Below are 26,906 nucleotides of genomic sequence, written 5' to 3' on the forward strand. Positions count from 1 at the left end.
TAACCACCGTTCTAAGTTGTTCATTTATCTGGATGGTTGAGTAAAATTTTTGTTGTTGTTGTTTTTTGCCTTGGGGTCCAGAAAGCAAGTACAGGAGCTAAGACCCCTGCGTCCTGTTAGCCCCAGTTTGATTTGCAGGGGCACACCCTGCGGTGCCCAGGCCTTACTCCCGGCTCTGCACTCAGGCATCACCCCTGGCGGGACTTGGGGCACTGTTTGGGATGCCGGGGGTCGAACCCCAATCAGCTGTGTGCAAAGCAAACGCCTTCCCTGCTGTAGTATGGTCCTGACTCCTTGTCACCCCCCCCCCCATTTGAGTCCCCAGCACCACACCTGGTCCCCCCAGGGACCAGCAGAGACCCCTGCTGAGCACAGACCAGGAGTCGCCCTTGAGCACTGACAGGCGGGACTGGCGCTCGGCTCGCAGCCTTCTCCAGAAAGCAGAACTAAGCTTTGTTTTGTTTTGGTTTTTGTCTTGTACGTTCAATTTTTTTTTTTTAATTTCTTTTAGTCCCCCCGAAATTACAGTTACTTGTGATTGGGTTTCAGGCATACGGTGTTTCACACCCACCCCTTGACCTGTGTCTGCTTCCCTCCCCCAGTGCTCTTCCCCTCCTAAAATGACAGGTTTTTCTTGCAGGTGAAGTATTGTTGCAGGAAAGTCAAGGTAACAAGTGTCATGTCCTGTTCAAAATTTGTTCGAGCTCATCGATTTGTTCGAGCGGGCACCAGTAACGTCTCTCATTGTGAGACTTATTGTTACTGTCTTTGGCATATCCAATACGGCAAATAATGAACAAAATCCCCAATCCTGAGTGTTAGTGTTGCTTTTCGGCCATTGATTGGGTATATGTGTGTGTGCGTGTGATGACTGATAGCTCGGGGCATGCTTCCCTCGTTACCCTATGTGTGTATAACAGACACTCCTGTTGCTTAAACATCCATAGCCGCATGTTTTCCTTGTTTTTTTTTTTTAATTTGTTTGTTTTTTTAAATCAGATTCCGTTACTGCCGTTGCTTTCCCCTGTGACAGGATCTTTCTTGTTCTGTGTTTGCTGGTTCGTCCACCTCAGGTGCTGTCACCATGCCTTGACCAGTAACCAGTCAAGATTACTGAAGATCCCTTTGGTGGCCCTCCCTGCAGGCCCTCCCCCGCCCCAGCTCTGATTTCCCATCATGCTTAGTTTGGGCTCGTTCATACTCTTCCTTTGTCCTGCAGGGGGGTTGCCTCAGCACTCGCGCATTGTCGGCGGGAGCTGGGGGTGTTGACAGAGGCATAGTGGGGCGTGTCGGGAGGAATTTACTAAGTGCCAGCTGCTCCGAGTGGTTTGGCACGTTCCTTTGCGTGGACGGCGCTGGCGTCTCCTCGATGCTTCAGGTAGTGAGTGCCGGGAGGCGGGTGCAGTGGAGGCCTGTCATTTGCAGTCCTTGTGTTTCCTGGGGTCCTTGAGACCAGATTAGTGACTTGGGAACCAGTACTGCCGGGGCAAGTCTAGAGTCAGGCTCCTGTGAGCGTCCTCGGCCAGCGGACAGACATGTCACCGGTTTCTAGGCGCTAACTACGGTGGGACCAGGGTGGTGGCTCAGAGAGTGGGGCCAGGTGCTTTGCAGCGGGAGCCCTGGCTTCCGTCCTCAGTGCCTTGGATTCCCCTGAGCCCCCCGAAGCCAAGCCCCCCTGTCCGGTAGCATTGAGCCCCAGCCTTGAACTCGTGGCCCCGCGGCTCTGACTCAGCCCCGCGGAAAGCGTATTTCTCACGTGCTTTTCCGTGAGGCGCGTCGCTGCCGTCTTGTGTGTAGGGGAGCTGGTCAGCCTTCTGCACTCGCCCCTCGCGCCGCGATCACAGAGGACAGGACGGAGTGGACACCAGGGGGCACTTCGTGAGGCGTCGGGGCGGAAACCCCAAGGCAGTGCTGTATTGTCGAGCCCCGGCCGGTGACAGGCCCGTGGAACCGGGCGGTGTCTGACGTTCCGTCGGCCTCAGGGTGTTGAGCCGACCCCCGCGGTCGGGGTCTGCCTCGGAGAGCGAGCGGCCTGCCCGTGCTCCGGGGGATGGGGGAGCTTCGGGTTGTTCAGGTTCTTGGCGTGGGTGCTGTTCGGCGAGCTCGCTGCTGCTGGTGGAGGTCCAGTCCCGACACCTCGTGTCTGGTCATGAGGTCAGCACGGCATCCGGGTCACAGGCTTCTGGCTTTGCCGCGCCATCAGTCCCTCGCATGCCCAAGCTCCCCTCCCTCGCTGTGTCAGAGAGGAAACTGATGTGCCCACGTCTTAGGCTCATCCGTCGGCAGTGAAGGCAGATCACTTAGCGCAGCACCTGGGAATACATTTATTAATAGTTATAATTCCGTTTAAAATGTTGAGGGTTTGAAAAGGGACACGTGGGGGCGGGGGGAAACACAAATAGGCTCCAAAATGATCCAGACTGAAGCCTCCCCCAAGGACGCTGCTCACGGTCTCCTTTCTCCTTTGCGCAGGACGTTGCTCCTGGACGGAAACCCGTTCCGCGTCCCCCGGGCAGCCGTGCTGGTGAAGGGAACCGCCGCAGTGCTGGAGTACCTGCGGGACCGGATCCCGACCTAGGGGCAGCACCTGGGCCAGGCTCAGGCTGGGGTGGTCTGCCTCGTGGTCGTCCTTCGCCTGCAGACACTCGTCTAAGGTGGATGTTTACGCTGTGATGCTGCACAGACTGTCCGTGTGTCTGTTCGAATCCTGCACACGATCCACCTCCCCCCCCGCCCCGCCCCCTGCTCTCCATCCCGCGTACACAGCGGTGCCCTCTGCAGCGAATTGGTAACTCGTGTCAATTCGCACTTTTACGATGACAGCGCCTTTTTTGGGAAATGTTTTTAACTCCACCTCCGTTTGTGTATGTAGAATGGGATCAGTTCACTTGAATATGACCATCCAGTTTTGCCTTTTCATTACTTGTAAATTTGACTTGAAATGGACTCAGTACTGTACTCTGCTGCTCAGACAGTGAGACTCTGGGCTGGAGAGATACGAGGGGTCAGGACTCGCCCCGCCCCTGGCCAAGCGGGCTCAGTCCCCAGCACCGCGTGTAGCTCCCTGAGGACGGAATCCAGCGTCAGCCCTGGGAACAGGCAGATCTCGCCCAGCATCAGTTAATTAATTAATAAAATGAAAAGTAAGCCTTTGCTTTAACCACGAAAGGACTTTCTTCTTATGGTTAGTCTCCATGTTTATTTTTAGTTGGCATTCTCTGCCTTGTTCCTAATTCAATTTAGCTGAAACATTTCTAGCCTTTCCATTATGTCATATGAAATAATTTTATTATACTTTCTGATACCACAAAAATGCCTCGCAGAACACAGTTGGTGAAAACAATAAAGTCTTGACTGCTTATTTTCTGTTTGTGTCATTTTTAAAATTCACATAAACTACTGTGATCGTTTTATTTAGTATGTCTTAATATTAAGTTTCTACCCAACAAAGTACCTCTTTAAAAATGAGTAGGGGCTGGAGCAATAGTCTGAGAGGTAGAGTGTTTGCGTTGCGTGTGGCTGTCCGAGGTTCAGTCCCCAGCACCCACACACGGTCCCTGAGTGTAGAGTCAGGAGCAAGCCCTACAGGTGTGGCTCCAGAGAACAAGACAAAACCTTTTTAACTAACTTAAAAGTTGCTAGAGATCGTATTAATTCTACAGAAAACTGCAGCAGGAAATCATTTTGCCGCGCAGAAATTTCAAAACAAACTTGAGCTGTTTGATTCTAGCAGGGATTTATCCAGTCAGTGTTCCAGAACTTGTTTCCCACCATCCCCCGCTTCCAGCCTTCTTTCCTTCCTGGGGACCCCTAGTATTCTGCCGGGCCCCCCCCCCCCATCTACTTAATTTTCACCTGTAACTCGTTGGGATTTCCTGGCGGTGCACAAAGAACCGCCTGGTGCCAGTTCCGAGAGCTCTTCTGCCTCAGAGCTTGCCTCACTCGTGGGGATGGGGTGTTTGGGCATCCCTGGCAGTGCTCAGGTCTAACTCCTGGCTCTGTGCTCAGGATCGCTGCCAGTGGGGCGCAGAGGACCAAATGGGGTGGCAAGAATCGAACCCAGGTGGATTGTGTGCAAGGCAAGCACCCTACCCTCTGTACTATCACTCTAGCCTCTGCCCATGTTGCAGTTCAACCTTCTGCATTTTTCTGTTTTCAGTGACTGATTCTAAAATTTGCCTATAACATCCATAAGATAATGGCTAGTCATATGGTAATTTTCTAAAATGGGTTACTTATAGATAAGCTCGACTTAATTTTTTTCTATTTTATTTTTAGATTTTTATTAGAGAATCACTGATGTACAGTTACAAACTTATGAACCTTTGTGTTTGCATTTCAGTCATACAGTGATCGTTTACCCATCCCTCCACCAGTGCCCATTCTCCTCCACCAATGATCCCAGTATCCCTCTCACCACCCCCACCCCATCCCCACCACCCCACCCTGCCTCTGTGGCAGACCATTCCCTTTTGTTCTCGATCTTTTTGGGTGTTGTAGTTTGCAACAGAGGTATTGAGTGGTCTTCATGTTCCGTCTGTAGTCTACTTTCAGCTCGCATCTTTCAACCTGAATGAGTCCTCCCGACATCACCAAAATACCAGAAGTAGGCAGGGCCATCATGGTCAAACTTACCATGTGAGTCTGTTTGGCAGTCAGTCCAATTCACGTAAATTTAGATACTTAAGAGTAGCTTTTAGGTGATGGAGGAACGCTTGTATGAAAAACATTATAAAGATATGTGAATAGGAACTAGCCACAAGTGCGTGTGGGGCTGAGGGTAGGCAAGATAGAGAAGAGACCACAATGACATTAGTAGCTGGGAACGGTCATGCTGGACAAGATCCGAGGGTCAAAAATAGGTGAAGGATATTCTTGATAATCTTTCAGTATCAATATTGCAAACTGCAATACCCAGAGAGAGAGAGAGAGAGACAGAAGGAGAGTGGGAGAGCGAGGGAGAGAGAAAAGTGCCTGCCAAAGAGGCAGCAAGGGATGGGGGGTGATGGGTGGGAACCTGGGGACACTGGTGCTGGGAAATGTGCACTGGTAGAGGGATGCATGTTGAAATACTATATAACTGACATTCAATCATGAATGGATTGAAAAATAATAATTTTTAAAATTTTATTTATAATAATTTAGAATATAAAATTACCTAAATTACAGTTATTATCTAAATAATAATTTTTAAAAATGGAAAAAAATATGTGAATGAAAACATTCAAACATGGCTAATAGCGTTATAGATTTTGGAACCAGATGGTTCTTTGTGCACCCCCGGAACTTCCAAGGAGTCACAGGTGAAAATTAAGTCAATAAACTAGGGGTCAAAAAAATAAATAAATAAACTAGGGGTCCACAAGAAGGAAATAAGGTTGGAAGTGGGGGATGCTGGGAACCAAGCGCAGAAGCACGAAGGCCGGGGGTCTGTGCTCTTGCTTGCCTTGCACACGACCCACCCAGGTTTGCCACCCTGTGGGGTCCCTCAGCTCCTCTGGGAGTGATCCGTGAACAGAGCCAGGTAATCCCTGAGCACTGCCAGGTGTGACCCCCTAATTTTGTTGTTGCTTAAGACGACCACTTGGGGAGTCAAACAGAAGACAACGATACAATAAGGTGACAGTTTATTATTTATACAATAAAGAGACTTTTAGGTTATTCAAAACACTTTTTTTTTTTAAATACTGAAAAAGTTGAGTACACCAAAGCCGAAAAATGGCTCTGCTATACACTGCACAGCATTAGTTGAGTCCCTGTATTTTGTATCTGTACAGAAAGCATCTTCAAAATGCATCCTAATCACATTTTACACCTTTACTGCTTAGCGTCAATACCGAAAATAAAACCGGAGAGAAGTACAGCTTGCATTTGCAGAGTAACCGACAGTCATCAGTGTCACTGGTTCAGTAAGTGTGAAATAGAGATTCAGAGTACTTCTTTACACAGACAATGAAGCAGCTTTCAAGGTCGTTATGGTCTCATACTGCAAAAAAACCGTTAAGTACATTCACGATCTATGTTAATAAAGTAGTAAATAGGTCTTCATTCAGCTTTTATTTACATTAATATGTCGTTCAACTCAAAAGTACTTTAATTGTGATACAGTTATTGTTTGAACACATACAAAATGACAATTTTGTAATTTAAGCTCAAAATCACAATTATCTCAAAATATTAATTACAATACAGCCATTTCAATTAAACGTGTCATGATTTAATATTTTTATAAAATGATAAAATTTATTTATTTTTTATTAAATAAAGCAATTTGTCTTGAATTGGCTAGAGTTCACCCATGTAGAAAACCTTAAATGTTAAGAGGTGTTGCCTGCCCCCTCCCACCCGAATTCGTAGACAGCCACCGAGGCTAGCAAAGAGACAGAAAAGGCCCCAATTTATAAAGATTAAGCCTCTTTTGCTATGCTGCTGTGGTCTGTGTTTCTTCCATAAAAGCTTTACAAGGGAAGTGTCAAACTATGCAGTGAAATGCATGCATTAATATACAATATGTCTGTAAAATGTTAGTGTTTTACTAGTGCACATTAAAATGGTCACAGAGACTGCAAAAGAAGTCAGAAAGAAAGAAGCACTTACAAAGATCTCCCGATGCAAGTTGTAAACTGGAAAACTACTTGGTAATAGAATGGAATTTTCTTTAAAAATAGATCCCAATTCAAGTTCTTTCTCTGGCTAACGGAGCTCTGGTTATTTGGCCTTTAGATATCACAGTTTTGCTGCACATATGGTAGTGAAGTCAGATGTCAAAAAAGAATGAGTCTAGAGACGGTCTTTATTTTACTATAATTATGGCCCAATATTATGTCACTGCTTAGGAATTTCTTTTCAATTTACAGAAGAGTGAAATATTTCACTAACTGGATTATACGACTTAAATGGAACATGAAATATTTGTATCTGCATGTGGTCTGTGAATGGAAAAAAGATATAAATAAATGAAGTTTGAACTTCTTTATACAATCTTTAAAAGGATTGTTTCTTAAAGACACAGGTCAAAAGTAATCAATTGCCAGTTGGGTGAGGAATGAAACACAGTTTTTCCGAGTACTTAACAAGAACTTAAAAAGCATAGCCATCCAGCATCCTTTGAATTATAATTCCTAGTAAGCCAATTAAAAATCTATTACTCAGAGGTACAAAAGCAATCCTAAATTTAGAATGACTGTTCTCTACGTCATAGTATGTGAATAGAAAAGAACTAGCTGGAGAGGGGTGGTTAAAAAGGGAAAATAAAACCACAGAACTTGTAACCTTTTTATAGGCTTCTTCATCTCGGTCTTAGAAATTTATAAACGGTTCCATAAATTTGCCTCTGATTTTCTACAGGAGGGGAAGGGAGGTAGGAAAATCGCTCTCGGAAGACAAAGTCATCCTCAGAACTTCCTTTAGTTCCCTTCTGGACACTAAGTGCAAAAGAAATTGGATTGGCTCTGAGACAAAAGTATCAAGTTTACCCATCAACGATTTTTCTCTTCTTCTAAACGGAAGAGAGTAAGGCTTGCATTCTCGAGGAGGAAAAGTGTAGTTGAGGGAGTGAGACGGGAACTGCCTCCACCACGGAGAGCACGGTAAGACATTTATTGCATTCACCCACACTAGGTGTTATCAACACAACACCGATTTCCTCCAGGAAAACATACAATATTCCTTCCTACCTGGGCGATCAGCGGCTTCCCCTCCATCCAGGAGCAGCCGAGCCCTCTGAGAGGAAAAGCTTTGTATGCGTGCAAAAGAAAACATTTCAGCAATACACTTTGAAAGGAAATTGCCATTCGGCTAATCATGGAAACTGCTTTATGGTCTGCCTGCCTGAGAGTTTCATCTTGGTTTTTCCTGGGCATTTTCAGGAAAACAAACAAACAAACACTGACGATCTCCTAAGAGATGTGTTTGAGTAGAGAGCTGGGAAAAGGAGAGAGGGAAGAATAGATGGAAAGAAATAGAATGTGATTTCCTTTGCCCATCCATCCAATGCTTTTCTTCATAGAACTTTCAGGAAGGTCAGCTGACCCCTGGACATTGTTTAACTCACTTCACCTGTGCAAAACAAGTTCGCAAAGAAAAACACCTATTATGTGTGTCTGTATCTAGACACAAAACCTGAGTCACAATAAAAAAGAGTTCAATATAAGAAAACTTCTCTTAATGTAGGAAAATAACCTTCCAAGGGCCAAAAATACCTTTGTACAATATAGCTAGCTAACTTTCAAGATTTCAGTAGGCTTACATATCACAGATTCTATAAGACCCAACGAAAAAGAGAATCATTAACATTTCGGAAGTAAAGCTGAGAGACCCACGTTTTCATTTCTAACATCTATTTTTATTCCCCTGAATTCATTTATGTCTCTTAAAAAAAAAAAAACAACAAAACACAAGCAGATGGGCAGACTGTCAACTTCTGATCAAAACTTCCTGTTTTTTGGGGTTTGGTTTTTTTTTTCCCCCCCTTAACTATTGAGGACATAGGAGAAATTAGAATTGCCAGGCATATAATGAAGGCCAAGCCACAGTGGGATTCTAAAATGAAACAAAATATCTGGTCTATCATGGAAGGAAACATTAGTTGGAAAAAAAAAAAAAGCGCTTCCTAGACAGTTAGGATGAAGGCCACTTTGCTCTGCACACGGGATCCCTCAGTGCTCCTTACGCCTGATCCATTTCCTAAAGTGCCCGGAGTTCTCTTACCTTTTCCTTGCTTGGGTCCTCCAAGGCCCCAGCTCTAGCTCCCTGCCTCTGAAGAGTCCTGTCATCTCCATCTTTTGCGAGCGCTTCCTCTTGGTCCCGGAGTTTAAGCTCTCCGGAAAGGACTATTTTAGGAAGTCGAGCCACTTGACTCATCAGGAAAAAAAAAAAATCTCTTTTTCTGTCCCAACCGCCTGATGGCTGAGCATCAATTCAAAGCATCTTCATTCCCCAGCCTGGACCTATCTCTGATAGAAGGAAATTTTCTAGCAAAATGGGTGCAAATTCAAATTGCTTCTCCGTGCTGCCCCCAACTCACCCCTGTATCTCTAGTCACTGAATCTCGCACCCTTAGGAGAAACTGTCCACCCCCGGGGTTTCGCTCTTCCTCCGCTGGGCTGCACGGGTGAGCATGGGGAGGGGAGGGGATCCTGTGCCGTGGCCGTGAATGTGGACTGGCTTCTCTGGGGTCTGTGCGTGGGGCGAGGGGATGGAGGGGGAGCGCATGCGGCGGGGTGGGGGAGGAAAGGGACGAGCCAGCGCCCCCAATCTCTTCCGGCCTGTATCACTAGCAGCTGCCTCAGGACCCCCGGGAGACGCGGGTATTGTGCCGAAGGCTCAGAAGCAGAGTCCCACTGCCTTGGCCAACAGACTCATCGCCATGGAAACCAATGGAGAAAAATGAAAATACAACAAGCCTCGGAGAATGAAATGTGGCGGTGGAGGGAATGAATAGGGTGCCGGTTTCTCCATGGCAATCTGAGCACTGGAGGGTTGGAAGAAGCCGAACGTACCTCCTGTGGCATGAAAACAGACCGAAGAGCAAGAGTTGGTGGTGGAGAGGCGGGGGAGGAGGGAGGAAGGCAGCTGGGCAAGAGGGGCCATGCAATCCCGGGGCCCTACAGTCTGGGCTGGCCCTGGTGAGGTCAAGTTCTCCTGCCCGAAGGAGAAATCAACCAGGTGATGCTCAAAGTGTCTTTGTCAGGCATGTCCACGCTCAACCTGATGGACCCGTACCCAGCTGAAATGTCCAGTGGGGGTATCAGCCCTCTAGATTATTGCTTGAAGAATCTTCTCGAATTGTCAGAACAAAACCAAACACCGTGACTTGCAAATACCCGGGTCCCTGCCATCAAGGCTGCGGTTGCCAGTAACCTAGAACTTCAATGAGGTTCCCATCCAGGAGGCTAGCCACTGCCCCTGATACATGCCCCATTTGCCTGTCACTCTGCTGTGCACAGTTGCCTCTGTCTCTCTGCTGCGGACAGTCATCAAACCGGAATTCCAGAAAAATCGGTCACAGAGGCTTAGAGTTTCCACCTTGTCTCCCAAGAGGCAGAGCTGCGCCGGACAGCTTCCTGGGACCTTACCCGGAACACCTTGTTCCTGGGACACCAGTCTTTGGCTCATCTTTCCAAGCCATCACCCAGGGGAGAGGGGAAGGTCCACAGGTGACTTGATTTGACCTTTCCAGCCCACCTTCCCAATACCCAGGAAACCCTAGAAGCTCACCCAGAAAATAGATGTCAGGCTCCTAGGGAGATTCATCCAGTCTCATCTGGTCTGGGCAAATGACTGTCCCTGTCATTGATCTCATTCAAAATGCCTATTTCTCTCTCACCATTGACTTCTATAGGGCCAGTATGATTTTTGCTCATACCAAAAGGGTATCTCACAATGCCAATATTTCAGCACAGCCCGTTTGCCTTGCACGCGGCTGACCCAGGTTTGATTCCTCCGTCTCTCTCAGAGAGCCCGGCAAGCTACTGAGAGTATCCCACCCACATGGCAGAGCCTGGCAAGCTCCCCGTGGCGTATTCGATATGCCAAACACAGTAACAATAAGTCTCACAATGGAGATGTTACTGGTGCCCACTTGGGCAAATCGATGAACAACCGGAAGACAGGGCAGTGCCAATATTTCAGTGGCCTTCTCCATTGAAATTGCATGGCCTTAACACTTGTTTGTGGGGAGGAAGCATGAGAAAGACTGGATAGAGGAGTGAATTGTTAAAGTGAAGCCCATCAAGGACTGAAGGGACGAAATAATCATCATAATAAACCTAGGCTCTTCCCAAGCAGAGGTGGCTCTGAACTGACCCTAAGACAAAGGAAGATTTTCCCTTGAGTCAGGCAACAGGCCGAGGGCAAAGGTCCGGATTCCATGTGATCAGCGCGATCACCTCGCTGTCCTGTTCCGGCCAGGAGGGGGGCCCTGACACAGCAGCAGGCCCGAGCACCTGCCCCGGACACGGAACAGCTTGACTCCATCCATGGAAACGACTAGACTCCTCTCAATTTCCTTTGAAGTTGGGTCAGCGACTCTCTGGAAAAGTTAGCGCCTTAACTGTTTTCTAAACTTTGTTCCTTCCCTGGTTAGACTTCCATCTCGAACTCCCTGAAGGACTGCCAAGAAGGGGATATTTATTGCTTTCGTTGAAAGGATTTGGCCCTGAGGATCTGGCCGTCGGTGAAGCAGGGTTGGCGCGGGGTGGGGGGGGGGAGGGAGGGCCAGAGGGGGAGTTGGGGGGGATGATGTTTGCATCTAAACACATCCAGAGGTTCCATGCGCTAATGCCTGATCTCTAAGACCATTGTAGTGAATGCTAGGGATTCGCTGGGAAGAGATGCCAGCCGCTCTTAGCACAAAGAAACGGAAGAGATGTGAGGAGATGAGAGTGTGGCTAATCATTTCATTAGATGTGTATCAGATCATGTGCATGCCTGAACTAGATCTAATTTCATTAAACATTAAAAACTAAAAATAAATAAATAAATAAAAGAGACACCACATTCCACGGCTGTTCTTTCTGAATTGAGGTGAGGTGCTTGAATAAACAAAAAGTCACCTTTACTAGTGCAAAACATGATGGCTTTTAAATATTGACCCCTGAATATGTAACTCCCCAGCTTCTCACAAGACTTGATCTCCAGCAGGAGGCTTTTCCAACAGTACCCAACGTTACGAGGCACCAGTTTCTATATTTAAAAATACTGCATCCAGTATTTGAAAAGGTGCACTCTCGCTTAATCAATAGCTGAGTAAACAGCAGTACTCCTACAGAAAGAAAGGAAGAAAGAAAAAAAGGAAGGAAGAAAGAGTAACCTAGAAAGAAAGAGAGAAAGAAAGAAAAAGAAAGGAAGAAAGAAAGAAAGAAAAAGAAAAAAAGAAAGAAAGAAAAAGAAAGAAAGAGGGAGAGAAAGAGAGAGATAAAGAAAAGAAAGAGAGGGGCCGGAGCGATAGCACAGCGGGTAGGGCGTTTGCCTTGCATGCGGCCGACCCGGGTTCGATCCCCGGCATCCCATATGGTCCCCCAAGCACCGCCAGGAGTAATTCCTGAGTGCAAAGCCAGGAGTAACCCCTGAGCATCCCTGGGTGTGACCCAAAAAGCAAAAAAAAAAAAAAAAAGAAAAGAAAAGAAAAGAAAGAGATAAAGAAAAGAAAGAGGGAAGGAAGGAAGAAAAAAGAAAAGAAAGTAGAAAGAAAGAAAGATTAAAGGATTAAAGGAAGGAAAGAAAGAAAGAAAGAAAGAAAGAAAGGAAGGAAGGAAGGAAGGAAGAAAGAAAGAAAAGGTGCATTCTCTTCTTAACACCTGGCAAATATTTTGAATAAATGCTGTCCCCCTCAAAAAAAAAAAAGGCTTCATCACCAAAAGGTTCATTTCCTAGACCGTCCTGAGCACCTCACTTTCGGGTGCCCCTTTTACAGAGCTGCTGTTCCTTCTCTAGGCTGATTTCAAAGTTTTTGGGGTTTGGTTTGAAATCCTTGAATTGAATCTGAAAGAGTAAACAAAAGCCAACACGGGGAGTTGGTCGGAAGTTACGGATTCTGTAGTTAAGGGAATCTTTGGCAAAATTCTTCTCTCCCAACATGTGGGAAGTTCTTGCTGCTTTGTGCTTCAGGATGCGGCCAGAGCAGCCAAACTCTCTGCATTGGAGGGTGCTCAGAGGAGGGGGGCGGAAGGTGGGGGAGATTCGGAGGGGTGTACAGGCCCAACCATTGTCCCTTGAAGTTGCCAGCAGGCGGCTGGGTCTATACCCGCAGAATGAGGGACACTCCTGGATCCCGTTCTCCTGGGACAACTTTCACCTTCACTGCTGTTTCCACCGTCTAAGCAGCCTGGGCTGGAAGCAAAGCGGGAGCTTGGCCTTGCGTGGATGGGGGGGTGGGAGGGGGTGCAGAATGCACGTTCGGAATAAGCTGTGTGAAGGGGGGGCCGAGCCGAAGTGAATGATTCCGAGCAAAGATTTCTAAGACTTCCCTGTCTCTCAGCTGCATCTCTTCCAACAGAATAGCAGAACTTTCTCTGCAGACTCCGGGGGCCCCCTCCAGGATGGGGAGGGCGCCCTGGGTCCCTGCGGTCCCTCAGACGCTGGCCCCAGAGGCCTTGGAAGGACCGAGCGAGAAGGAAGTGGAAAAGCAGAGGCCAGCAGCCTCCGAACCAGGAAGGAGGCTGGGCCTCCGTGGGAAAGACTGGCCCACAGGCGCACTGTGGCCTGAGCAGCCCTTTGCGTCCAGCAAGATGGAAACCATGAAGCTGCTGGTTCCCTGCACTGGGAGAAAAGCATCGTTCCCCATTCTCGGTCTTGCCCCTCTGCACCCAAGGCCTAACACCCAGGCCGCCCCCGGCTGCATTTGTCTTCATGTGTTTGTGTTCATGGCTTAGTCCGGGCTCTGCATCAGGGATCCTTCCTGGCACGGCTCGGGTCCTCTCTGTCGTACCAGGGATCAGACCTGGGTTGAGGGGCTGGGGCGATAGCACAGCGGGGAGGGCGTTTGCCTTGCATGCGGCTTACCCAGATTCGATTCCCAGCATCCGTTAGGGTCCTCCGAGCACTGCCAAGAGTAATTCCTGAGTGCGGAGCCAGGAGTAACCCCTGAGCATTACCGGGCGTGACCCCAAAAGAGCAAAAACAAACAAACAAACTAAAAACAAAAAACACGTACAAGGCGAGAGCCCATCACTACTTATTTATTTATTTATTTTTGGTTTGGGGTCTACACCGGCGGTGCTCAGGGCTTACTTCTGGCTCTGTGCTCAGGGATCACTCCTGGTGGGCCCAGGGGACCATACGGGGTGCCCGGGATCCAGCCAGGGTCTGCTGCAAGCAAGGGAAGGTCTTCCCCAGGGTGCTCTTTTCAGCCCTGATCATTCACTCCTTAAAGGTTACAGGCAGAGTTCGGCAGGAGATCAATCTTAGGCTGGTCAGAGGGAGACTCAGGAGAGCACAGACTACAGCTTGGCCGGTGGGAGTGGGGCAGGAAAGACCCTCCGCTCGCAATAGGAGGCCGTGTTCCTGGTGCTGGTTGGTGAGCAGGCTGGAGGAATTTATGGAAAGTTGGGGAAAGAAGAGTTGCTCTTATTCTTGAGGACTTTACTCTGATCTGGGCTCTGAGGTCACAGAGATAATAACTGCCATTTGGGAGAAAACTGATAAACCCTAAACTCTCTCTCTCTCTCTCTCTCTCTTACACACACACACACACACACACACACACACACACACACACACACACACACACACACACACTGTCCCTGACCAGGAGACAATCCCAGTAGATGTCTCTGACTCTGTCTCTGTCTGTCTTTCTCTCATAGACACACAAACACACACACACACACACACACACAGCTGTCTCTGACTCTGTCTCTGTCTCTCTTTCTCTCATAGACACACACACACACACACACACACACACACACACACACCCCATTATCATCATCATCATCAAAGTGCAGAAAGCACATTTTTCTCTTCATTTTCATGCTAACATTCAATTCAGGATTCTTCTAACCAAATCTCTCCCGAAAAGCTTGTGGAAGCCAAGGGAAAAGATGAGCTGAGACAAGATGATGCAAGAGGAAATAAGGCAAATCCAAAAGTCTGTGGGCAGAAGAGTAAAACCCCGCGTGGACAGGCTGTCAAGGTGTGTGTGGCCATAGCTGGGGTGAACGCGCCCCTTGCACGCCTGAGACCCGAGCTTAGTCCCCGGCGCTGCAAACCATCGGAGAAAACGTGCGAACATGTTGGGTCCCAGTTCAGTTTGTTCAGGAGCTGGAGCTAGGGATTCTTCCAGAAAAGAGGACACGCTCTTGGCCTCAAACCTAAGAAACCGCCCTTCAGTCTGAGGCCAGGTCACGGCAGGAGGGACCGAGGGTTGCCAGAGAGGGTTCGAGTGAAGTCGCTGAGAAGCAGCGTTCTCTGTGGGAGCCGGCGAGCCCGGGGCCCTGAGAAGAGCGTTTCCTTCAGAGGGAAACATCAGAGGGTCTAAAGAGACCCACTGAGACGTGGGGAAAGAACGTCTTGTTTCTCCCTCTGCTTGTGCTTGCGGCGAGAAGGAAAAAAGAGTAAATGGTTGGCAGAGAAGCGGGACTCTCAGACAAGCAGGGCTTTGGAGTTAGCCAACAGAGGAGCGAACAAAGGGGCTATGTGAGCTGGGGGTGAGGGGGTAATTATTGCAAAAGAGGTAAACAGGGACATTTGGCTTTTAAAACACCAACGCAGCCCTCGGAGGCCCCGAATCTCCAAATATCTAAGAACTGAAATAGCTCAGGTACACACGTCCCCCGCGCTGGACCCAGAACCTCGGACTGAAAGAACAGGGTGGGGAAGGTTGCAAAAGACCCCCTGATCCCAGGGATTGCCAGATGGGATACCGGAGAGACATTTCTTGTTCACTTGGGGAAAAGTCAAATTTGATTCGGAGGTACCGCTCATCCCTCGCACACATCAACCAAATGAAAAAGTCGGTGCTGATTTATGCTCGGTACCTAGGGACTGGCTCGGGCTCCTTGAAAATAAAGGCCTGGACAGAGAGACACACATTCAGCAGAGCTACTTTTCTAGACCAGGCTAGCCAGGCCAGGGAGATTCTGAGCAGCTGAGATTTTGCAATTTGAGGTTTTGAACCGCTTGAGATAACTACCTAAAATAATTTACAAACACATCAAATAATGTATTGCCAACATCCCTCACCTAACGGGGAATCCCAATCAAGAAGCTGGGCAAAAATGTGCCAGGCAGGCTCCAAATATTGGAAAACAAAAAGCAAATCAGAGAAGCAGGGGAACACCAGGGGTGCTGTAGCAGAATTAATATGAAACGGAACAAGGGGCAGTGGAAGGCTGACTTACTTGCTCACAGACTTGGATCAGAACATAACTTTTTAAAGCTCTTTAAAGCTTTTTCAGCTCTGGTGCCTGATTTTTTTCCCTATTTGAAACGATGGAGAGAAAGCATTGGAAACAAGCTCTTTTATGTGTTTGTAACATTGTTTCAAATTAATTTTCTCTAAGAAAAAGCACGGGAAGATTATTATTAAAATGGCAACAGGGACCAAAATAAGTAAATAAATAAATAAATAAAATTTAAAAAACCAGGCACGGGGAGCACGTGGTCACCCAGCTTGGAAGAGCCGCGGTTCCGGCTTCGGGTCTAGGTCCACGCGCTCCATCTAGCGGTGGCTCCTCCCAACTGCAGGCGGGCTCCGAAATTGGAGGCTCGCTCTGGTAACCACGTGTGCGTTGAAAACAGGCGGATTGAAAAGTAGCATCTCTGGGGAGGAGCCGTCTGTGGCTTCTCTGGGACGGGGCTCCGGCTTTGATACTGTCTTTAATTTCAGAATAATGGCCGATCTTTTCTTTTTTTTTAAAAAAAAAAACCTCATTTGCGTTGAGAAAATGTTTGAAACAACCTGCTGTATGGACGGGCTCCAGAAACGAGTCACAACGGAACAAAACGTTTCCGTTTTTGAATTCTTGAGGCTTCTGGAATGGGGGCCAGAAGCCAAGTTTGCTGCTAGGACTCTTCTGGGTGCCAGGGGAGAAGGGATGGGGAGGGGACCGTCCACCCAGCAGATTCGCTCCCCCAAACCCTCCTACCCGGGGGTCAGGGGCTGCTGGTCCTGTACTCCCTTCTTTGCCCTTTCTCATTCTGCACAATCGGGCTAAGAATTTCTTATCTGGGGCTGGGCTGCGGCTCAGTGGTTCAGCCTGTGCCGTGCATGCCTGAGACCTGGATTCAATCCCGGCTGGCAGCCACCATCACAAGAAAAAACCAAAAAACCAAAAAAAAAAAAAAAACCAACGGATTAATTGCTCTTGTGCAAAACTCCTCAAGTTTGTTCTTACTCTTCTAAAATACTGAAATGACGGATCCTCACAGAGACACACCCCCTCCCTTGCTTCTCTGACATCCTTCACCAGTTCACTTTTCAAATGTCACTTTTGTTCAGACACTGGTTCCTTCTTCCTCTCTGTAACCAACCCCCGCCCCACCCCCTTAAAGATTGGTCCAGAGGCCCAAGCTTAGGTGCCTGAGAGTTGGGGGTGGGGTGGGCGTGGGCACTAGGGTCCAAGGAAAACATCCCAGAGTTTCTTTCCAGGAAGACTCACAACTTCTTAAAGAAAACATTTCTGGGAAGCAGGTACAACTGGCTAGCTAGCAAACCCTCTTCATTTAGAGAAGAGACAGGGCAGGGAGAGGGATCAAAGGGCGGGGGCTCATGTCTTGCATGCCGGGGCCCTGAGTCCTGTCTGTCCCCAGCACCACAAGGTCCCCTGAGCAGTGTGGGGTCTAGCCCGGAGGTATCACCAGGCCCAATCCTGCACTACCAAGACGGTGGCCCCAGGAGTGACCAGCCCCAGGTCCCACGAACACTGCTGAAGATCGCCAACCTCCCTCGAAAATTAAAATAAAGTGCAACTTCTCATGCAGAGAAGTCAAAAGACAAAGACGGATGGAGTAATGAGTTTTGTTTGGATTGGCGCGATGGTAGATGAGAAATGGATTTAATTCTATGTCTAATTTTTGTGAACCCCAAATAGAAAAATCTGGGAATTCTTTTGTAGAGGAGGCAGAGAACAGAATGTTTAACTTGGAAGAAAAGCAAAAGCCTACACGGTAATAGAGAAACGTTTACCGATTTAGGGATGGTTAGGCCTAAATCTAGGGGGTCTCCCCACTTAGGTACTATTTTTGTCTTCGAAGGGGCTGGGCTTCAGTTTTGCCCCCCTACCAGGGACGTCTCTATGAAAGTAATGGTCATGCTGTATAATAACTTATTTTTATATTATCATTCTTATTGCTAAAGAGTCCAGATTCTGACTTTTCTAAAACACAGGGAGCAACTTTGTGGCTTTATGAAGGCAATCTAGGTTTTCTGTGATCTAAAAGAGTTCATCATGGCCATTCTATAGTTTTTTGCAATAGCCTAGAAATTCTGGCTGGAGTATCTCACATTTTAACGTTAGGTTTGCAGGTGGTGGATTTGTCCGTGAAATGATGCCAAAATGCCGAGTGGAGAAATGTTCGTGCTCAGCTATGGCCCAAAGCCACAGAAACAGGCTGCTTTTTCTTTGATTTACTTGTGCTTTGGTTTGCTGGTGCTGTTCCTGGGACTTGCTTAGCAGTGCTCAGGGGACCAGGAATTAAACCCAGGGCCTCACACCTGCAAAGCAAAGCTGAGCCCACCCCCACCCCCCACCCCCACCCCCAGCCCTGCTTCCCTTTATTCTAGAATAGGCGCTAGGAGGCAGCTGTTTCATGACATTTTAGAGCTAAAATGGGGCAAGGGGACTTTCTTTACATACCGTCCAGCCCTCTCTCAAGTCCCCACATTTCCAATTTGTCAAAGTAGCTCTAGCCAAGCAATCTGTGGGGTCACAGTGAACAGGCAGACAACCGGTTCCCGAGGCTCGCAGGCCTGTGGAGGGAGGAGGGGCTGGCCCAGGTGCCCAGCACCCAGCCTGGACTCCCCGCCTTCAGACTCATGCCTTCCCTTCTTGGAGAGAGTCTCTTGGCATGCCTTCTTCCAAGAAAAGGAGCCCAAAACGCCACAATCAGTGAGACTAGGGAGGAGGCACTCCCATCCAGCAAAGGAAAGCTACTTTGCAAGCTTTTGGAGGGGGGGGTGGTGGTAAAGGCGCTGGGAGCATAAACAGGAAATGAGAGACAACTGCTGACGAAACAGTGGAACCCAGGAGGTCTTAGTAATGCTGAGCCCGGAAGGAGGGTTGATGCCAAAGGCGTTGTCAAAGAAAAAAAAATCAAATCTAGGCATGAGCTGGTATGAGGCGAATAACTCAAGGAGAGTAGGAACAAGGGCCGGGAGGACGGGTCGGAAGTGGCCCCAAGCGTGTGTGCATGTGGGGGGGCGTGGAGGGGTGGTGGTGAGGGCAGTTAGGACCGAGAGGGGACCACTATGACAATGATAGTTGGAAATGATCATGCTGGACAAGAACTAAGTGCTGAAAGGAGATACAGGGATATACAAGATAACCGTTCAGAACCTGCATCGCAAAGCATGATGCTCCAAAGGAAAGAAAGATAGAGAGTAAGAGAGAGGAAGAAGAAATGTGCTTGCCACAGAGGCAGGCTGGGGGTGGGGTGGGGAGGGTTGGCGGGAGGTAAAGTAGGGACATGGGTGGTGGGAAATGTACACTGGTGACGGTTATATGTTGGAACATTGTATGATTGAAACCCAGTCACGAACAAGTTTGTAACTGCTTCTCTCATGGTAATACAATAATAATAATAATAATAATAATAATAATAATAATAATAATAATAAAATCTAGGCATGAGCAATTGAAAGATCTGTAGTTCAGGTTATGCAAATTGAATATCATTGAATATCAGCTCCCTGTTTAATACAAAATGCATGAAGCGTGTGCTTGTCTGCCAAGCTGGCCACCCATTTATTCCTTGCACAAATATTTATTGAGCAAGCACTACAGACACTAAGGAAAATTGGAAAGGCAACACGATGTGCTCTCTCCACGGTGCTCTCCCAAGGAGGCCTCTCTGCTCTCTCTCAAGTTGTTACAGTCCACAGGAGAGACACAACAGCTACCATGTTGGTGGCATGTGAGAAACATTCTTAAAATACACAGATATGAAGAGGACGCAGCTGAGGAAGCGGGATTTATTGCCACTAAGGCTTAGAAGCCATTTTTGTGGAGGAGGGAGTGTTCGAGCTGGGCCCTGCCAGTTACTGTTGATTTACATTCCGGAAGTTGCAGGTGAAGACTGAGACCAGAGGTCTGGGGAGAGGGAGAGGCTCCCGGGAAGGGAAAACGTTTTCAGTGTCTACACCTCCAAGCTTATGTAGGGTGTAGACGAAAGGAAGCAAGTCCTAGATTTAGAACGTCAAATTGACATGGGAAGGAGAAAGATCAGTTCTGATGCATGTGAAACCAAAATGTTCATGGGCCCCCGAAGGGCAGGAAGCCAGGAGAAGCACTTCCGCAATAGCAGGAAGTGAGGCCTGGAAGCCGGAAGCACAGCCAGCTCCTCTAACTTCGTGGACCCAAGGGACTCCTGTGATCCTGACTGTCCACAAGAGAGGTCACAGGAGGTGCCCTTGGGGGATACTCAACCCAAAACTCCATGCTTTTCCAAGTCCCAACTTTTCTTTCCCCGCCACGTGGGGTCCGAGTGAGGGACACCTTTGCCCTTTACCCTCTCTCCTTTTGAAAACCAACTAACTGGCAAGATTCCCTTCCAGAGATTCAAGAGCTGCCATTTGCCTAGTTCCCATCCAAGATGGTACCCTCTCATGCCTTTCCTAGCCCCTCGGATGTTGCAGACATCACTCACAGGCCACAGGACGCAGAGGGGACAACTCTGCAGTCAGTGGGAAACATACACCTGAACTCAGAGATCTGGTGGCAGAGCTGCCTCTGGTCCCTCCGGGGCTTAGGGCAGGGCCAGAGCCTGGTGCTGGCTTTGGTGTGGATATTTCTTCCTATTTCCACTTGACTGGGAGCATTTGTGTGGAGGGGACCAGCTCACATCCCTTGGAGTGCCTGACCCACAGTAGATGCTCAAGAAAAACTTCTAAACATTGCTTTCAATGCCATTATACTTCTCCACAAAAGGTCCCTGAGCATTTTGCACACTGTAAGCACCCAGCTTTCAGATAATTACTGCTTTTCTGTGGAGGAAATACAGTTTGCTGAAATAGAGAAAAAAGAAAACAAAAATCCCTGTACTAAGATTTCTCATGCTAGGCAGTAAAGAGGTACTTGACATCAAGTTCTGTGGCCTCTTTCTCTTGATGCTACTTGAAAAAAAAGTGTGTGTGTGTGTGTGTGTGGGGGAAGATCTGATATAATAACACAATTGGGCATCACTGAGAGTTTTAAGGCAAAAACAGACTCATAGAACTAGGGGTAAGTGGATGATGTTTTTCTCAATGCCCATCACTACATTGAAATGGATGCCAAAGAATGAAAAACTTAAAATAATATTTTTTTTCTTAAAGGGGAAAAAATGGTGAGGTGGGCAAAAAGAATCACACCTTTGAAATTTGTCCCATAGTCTTTTCTTTGGACCAGGCTTTTCATTAATTAGTTTATTTATTAATATTTTGGTGCAACACTTAGAGGTGCCACTCAGGCATCACACCATATGTGGTGCTGGGGATTAAACCAGGATCAGCCACATGCAACGCAAGTGCCTTAATCCCTCTGCTGATTTTCTGGCCTTGGGTCAGATTTCTTTTTACAGTTCATTTGTTTTGTTCTTGGGTCACACTTTATGGTGCTTAGGGGATATTCCCGAGCTCATGAGTGACCCCTAGTGGTGTTTGGGGAACCAGACGTGATACCATAGTCTGCATCGAATAGGGATTTTGGCCCCTTGCACTATTCCAGCCAGTTCAAACCATCCTCTTGGAGACAGGGTCCCAGGTGAAGCCGATGGGAACTCGTCCCTCACAGCAATCATCTGGGAGGTCTACAGACAATCCTCAAAATCGTAGGTCAACAGAAGTGGAACTACCAATCTGAGAAGGCATTGCCAACCTTACCCTCGTATTGAATTTCCTTTGCAGTTTCCAGACACGTCATGTGCCTTTGAAGCCTGGTTAAAGCCACTATTGTAGGCTCTTGGCTCTCCCAAGAAAGTCCTTTCTAATCTGGACACTTAGAACCACCAATTGATATTCAAGGTCCGACTTGAAGGGAACAACATATCCTCATGCCAGCCACATGGGAGCATCCTAGGGATGGCTCTCTAAGAAGCTCAGGAGAAAGATCTTAACAACAGAAACACTGCAGAAAGTTCAGAATGTAACCAGAGACCTTCACGCATCTGCTGTGATTTTGGTTCATGGGGACGCTTCAAAAACATTCTCTGAACAGTTGAGATCAATTGGAGCCCAAAAGACGCTTAGGAGGACTGAAGCCCAGAATCTCCTGTGGTTAACCCGCCTGGTTTCTGGATATCTATTTCTCCGCCACCCACAACTCTAGTTTCTTGCCATAGTATATGCTTGGATGGTATGTTTTACTGAGCTACGAGGAACTGTTCTGATACAAGGGGGATCCTTTCTCAACAGAACATGGTTGTATGGCTAATGGGCCATGTAAATGATCTTGAATCTGAAAATCCCCACCAAGGAATTCCCAGCTCATCAGGTAACCATAAGAGAGAGTATCTTACCAGTGTCCGAACAATTTATCAAGCCTCAAAAGAGGTGGAATTTTTAAGAGAAGGAAATTTGCTAGAAACTCAGCCCTGCTTTTCTTGACATGAATGCAAGGGCCTGTTTTCCTGACCTACTGGGTTTAGTTATTTGCATCACTTTTGGTTCTTTTGGTTGATGCAGAGTTTCAGGAAATCTGCTGCTTGGTCAGTCAAACGTTGTTTGATCGAATATACGGAAGACTTGAGTGGTATTCTAACACCACCAAAACTATTTGTCAGTTATATCATATTGTTAACTCTTGGTAATCAGGCTAGAGTTTCTTTTTTTTTTTTCTTTTTGGGTCACACCCAGCGTTGCTCAGGGGTTACTCCTGGTTCTGCACTTAGGAATTACTCCTGGCGGTGCTCGGGGGAACATATGGGATGCCGGGGATTGAACCCGGGTCAGCCACATGCAAGGCAAATCCGCTGGACTATCGCTTTGGCCCCATCAGGCTAGAGATTTTGATCCATGAACCAATAAAGGGCAGAAATTTATCTAGGATGGTATTAAACATCATTGGAAAGACCAGTTGGCAAAATTCTCTTTTCCAACTATTTAAATTGTGGTAAAGATATTAGGTATATTGTATGGCTAAAAATTTTAACTTTTTAACATATAAATATAGATATATTTAAAAATTATAATGTCCTTTAATTATTTTGATAGATCCAGATATTATTTTTTCACTTAACCTTTGAATATGCAAATCTAATTTTCTTAATGTTTTCCTCCCTCTGAATATTCTCTCTTTATCTTTCTGGTAAAAGACATTTTTAGTCCTACATTTAAATAAACATTTACAGAAGAGCTGTGCATACTTATCTTTAAGATGAGAGCCCATTGATTCTGGTCTGTCACTCCTTTATTGAAACTGTTTTCCATCTTGAAGGTAGTAATCCGAGGGATGCCCAGAAACCACATGGTTAGGTGCCTAAGTAATTACAATTCCTATTGGCTGGGACACATTTTGTGAGTTTCAATGAACAATAAAATTGTTTGAATAAACATACATGTTTAATACTGCCTCTTGAAAATTCTCTAATGACTTTGTGATGCATTTCTAAAGCTTGGCACATCAATAAGCTATACCCTTATTGTAAGCATGTGATCTAGTCTATAATAAAAATAAAAATAAAATTCTCTGTCAAAATTACACTCACATTTTGAAATTAGTATGTAGCTATAAGGTGACCTGTCTAGAAGACTGAAATTTTAGAAGAACTTTCGTGACAATGAATCGGAAGCCACAGGGTTGAAAATCCTTGTCCACTAAAGTCTCTTGGGCTTGCAAAATCGGCAGCAATTCTACTAAAGATTTTTCTGTGCCTCCTCTCCATCTTTCTCCTCCCACTTGCACTGTGTCTCCCACCCTACCCCAGTACACCCAGAGTCCTCAGCAGAATGACTCCAAACACAAACCAAAGACCTAGAGGTAGATTCTATGGGAACAATCGTGAATTCCACTTCTTTATCATTGATTTTTTTTTTCTCTTTTTTGAAAGGCACACCCTGAGCTTGTCATCACAACTCAGATTTTAATTTCCGGCAGCAAAGCCTGTGACTCCGAAAAACACAGTAACTAAAAAAAAAAAAAAAAAAAATCAATGTCTTCCTGGTTTGCTCGCTGCAGAATCAGCTCAATAGCCTCATCTCACAGGAAGTGATTCTAGTTAGTCAACCCTCACCTGCCCTTGGTCAGCACACAACAGTGTGGACAATGAGGGGTTCAGGGACCCCTGAGTTTTTTTCCCAGTGGGCCAGAGATTCCCCCTTCACTTCTGAACTGCAGAACAGGAAGGATGCAAGCATTGGCTCAAACAATGACTCAGTCATCACCTTGAGAAGGCAGGAGACCTATCTGGGCTTGATCCTTTCAGCGCTGGTCCTCAGAATCCCTGGGTTGATCAGAAGGAGGGAACAGACTCCAGAAGTCCCTCCCTGGCGCTTCTCCCACCTTCCCACCGAGTCTGACAACCCAGGGAACCGCTCTGGGTCTGGGTTTTCCTATGAGGCCAGTGATGGAAGCTCATCTGCTCACAGCAGCTGGAGAAGGTAGTTTGGTGTGAAATTTTGACAAGAGAATTTAGGCTCTGAAAGACATTTCTCATCAGAAACTCTCAGTCTACTCCAATGCACTTGAAAATTACTTCCAGGAAACATAAGAAACCGGTCAATCATTGAATTATTTGCTTACTGTTCAACCCTCTGAATTCATGGAATGATGTCACCTTGACAGAGAGTAACCTCACAATAAGTGCAATTTCTATAAAGTGAAGCTTCCTTTGCCTTCAAGGGACAAATTCTATTGCCAAAAAAAAAATACCACTGTACTTCTAGTTAGTGACACTCATTTTAATAGACCCTACAAAAATACAGTATTTTCAATATCTCCATAAAACAGTTCACCTACAAATATTCCTCTCAGAGCTTTGGTGATACCAATTTAATACCATTGGAAAATTCTAATAGACTACTCAAAACACTAACATGTAAAGTGAAGGAAGGCAAGCTATTATATATATATATATATCTAAAAAAGGGGATGGGGAAATTGTATTGAAATACAAGAATGAATGTAACCATATTCTAGGAAACTGTTCTGAAATTTCAAATAACTATCTAAATCAAACTAATTAGACTATTATAAAAAGGAAAATATGGACAAAGTTTGATCATCTTCAGAGGAAGGCTTTTCCAGAGTGAAAAATAAATGATTCTGTAAGAAATCTACTTATTTTTCTCTCCAGTGAGACAGAATTCAGGATTCTATATATTTTTAAATTTTTTTTTGGGGAAAATACTTTTAAAAAGATTTCTGTCCTCAAAACCAGGCACTGAAAGTAATAATACAAGTGGATCATAGCTCTGAGAAATGATATTTGAAGTTTTATATTTAAATGCCAAAGTTTTTTACATCACCCACCCTTAACTCCCTAACATCAGTCTTTCTTAATGATAAATCCTATCAAGCTCCCAAACTCATTTGTAATGATTTAAAAGTAGCAAATTAGATAAAGCAACACACAAATAAAGCCCATATTTACAAGGAAAGGGGTCACAAGGATTTTACAGTTTTCAGTCAACAGAAACGTGAAGCTAATGCAGAGCCTTTCCTCCCACCCATCATTCACTGCTTAAATTTGTGGTGAAAAAGATTTATCTACAATGATCTTTAGTTTGTTTCTTAACTCTGCATGTATTGTTATTAGCTAAAGGCATTGAACAAATTCGTTAGTCCTATCATTATTCAGGTCCCAGAGACAAATGGCTAATTTATGAAATATTTCACTCTGTGTCATGAGAATTTAGCAAATAAATATGGAACCCAATACAAACACTTTATACCATATGTACAGTTACTTTCATAAGGCATTATCATGTTATTTTTATTGAAAAAGATTCGTTATAGTAAAGTCTTATTTTAAGATATATTTTCTTTCTCAATCCGAGATGTTTAGTTTATGAAAATATTGTTTTTCTCTATATTCTTTTTGTATAGATGCCAACATATACCTTGTGCTAGAAATATTTAATGGGAATTACAACTCTTTATATTCGTATGTTCTATATAAAGGCATAGATAACTTTGAGGCAGTGTTTCTGATGGAGAGCAGAATTCATAAAGAGCTTGTTGTGTGTGCTTCCGTGCTTGGAAATTATAGGAAATCCACTTTGAGAAGAAACTTATTTGATTAAAAAACAAAAACAAGAACAAAAACAAACTGCACCAATGCGCAGCCAGAGGCTGACAATTAAACTAATACATAACCACATGAACATCATATTTATATAGTTAACATTTTTTCAGGGTGACCAGTGCTAACATATAGTATTATACATTTGGCACTAATGTTTGCCATTGGTCCAGCAATTGGCAAAATTTGTTTCTATGTATAAATTTATTTTTGAACATTAGGTCTGGCTAGACGTATCTTCACTATTTATAAAAAATATTTAAACAGTAAGCTCACGTTGAATAACTAGGTCTACTGTGTTCTGGAAACTCTTCAGTAGTAATACAGCTTTTTCATGTTCCATATGTACAAAACTATGTCCATTTGCCTGCAAAGACACAAATAAAATAGAGCAGTCAATGCTAGGTACTTATCACTGTTTCCAGCCGTAAGGTCCAAGGACATCTTGAGCAGCAAGAAGTTGCTAGTATCCTATCAGTTGCACTATTGCTCTGGCCTCTTTCTTTCTTTTTTATTCCTTCTCTTCTCGTTCTTTTTTACTTGCTTACCGGGCCAGAGCAATAGTACAGCAGATAGGACGCTTGCCTTGCACAGAGCTGACCGGGATTCACTTACACACACACACACACACACACACACACACACACACACACACACACACACACACACCAGTTGTCCTAGGGTAAAGTAGTCACCCACACCACTGCAAGGATTTTCACTGAATGTTGGAAAAAATGCATATACCAAACATGAAAACCTGTAACACATTTAAATTAACTACATAAACTCATTACTTACACTTTTATTCTTGCAAAGATTTAAAAAAAATGTTCAAGTAACTAATGGTTGTCAGTCACAACACTGTCCTGTATCACCCCCGCATCAACAGATGCTCCTTTCATTTTATTTTTTTTAACTTTTTTACTGAATCACTGTGAAGTAGACCCTTACAAAGCTGTTCATGATTGGGTTTCAGTCATACAGTGCTCCAACACCCGTCCCTCCACCCGGGTACATTTCCTAGCATC

General features: G+C 45.8%; 2 protein-coding genes across 7 annotated transcripts in view; one reads left to right on the plus strand and one right to left on the minus strand.

Moving 5' to 3' along the window:
* Positions 1-3,361, plus strand: part of LRRC40 (leucine rich repeat containing 40) — a 38,660-nt gene extending 35,299 nt beyond the window's left edge. Inside the window, exon 15 of the mRNA XM_055138684.1 lies at positions 2,473-3,361. Within this exon, the coding sequence (XP_054994659.1) occupies positions 2,473-2,578 (106 nt within the window). The 3' untranslated portion in view covers positions 2,579-3,361. The remainder of the gene's footprint in view (positions 1-2,472) is intronic.
* Positions 6-26,906, minus strand: part of LRRC7 (leucine rich repeat containing 7) — a 625,380-nt gene continuing 598,479 nt past the window's right edge. For 3 of the 6 annotated variants that reach the window (XM_055138683.1, XM_055138675.1, XM_055138677.1), the window contains one exon: positions 5,611-26,245. In XM_055138683.1, the coding sequence (XP_054994658.1) occupies positions 26,138-26,245 (108 nt within the window). In that variant the 3' untranslated portion in view covers positions 5,611-26,137. Of the gene's footprint in view, positions 2,313-5,610; positions 26,246-26,906 lie in introns of those variants that run through there. The other 3 variants (XM_055138674.1, XM_055138676.1, XM_055138678.1) reach the window with 3 other exon arrangements.

The sequence above is a fragment of the Sorex araneus genome, chromosome 5 (genome assembly GCF_027595985.1).
Source record: "Sorex araneus isolate mSorAra2 chromosome 5, mSorAra2.pri, whole genome shotgun sequence".
NCBI classification, from domain to species: Eukaryota; Metazoa; Chordata; class Mammalia; order Eulipotyphla; family Soricidae; genus Sorex; species Sorex araneus.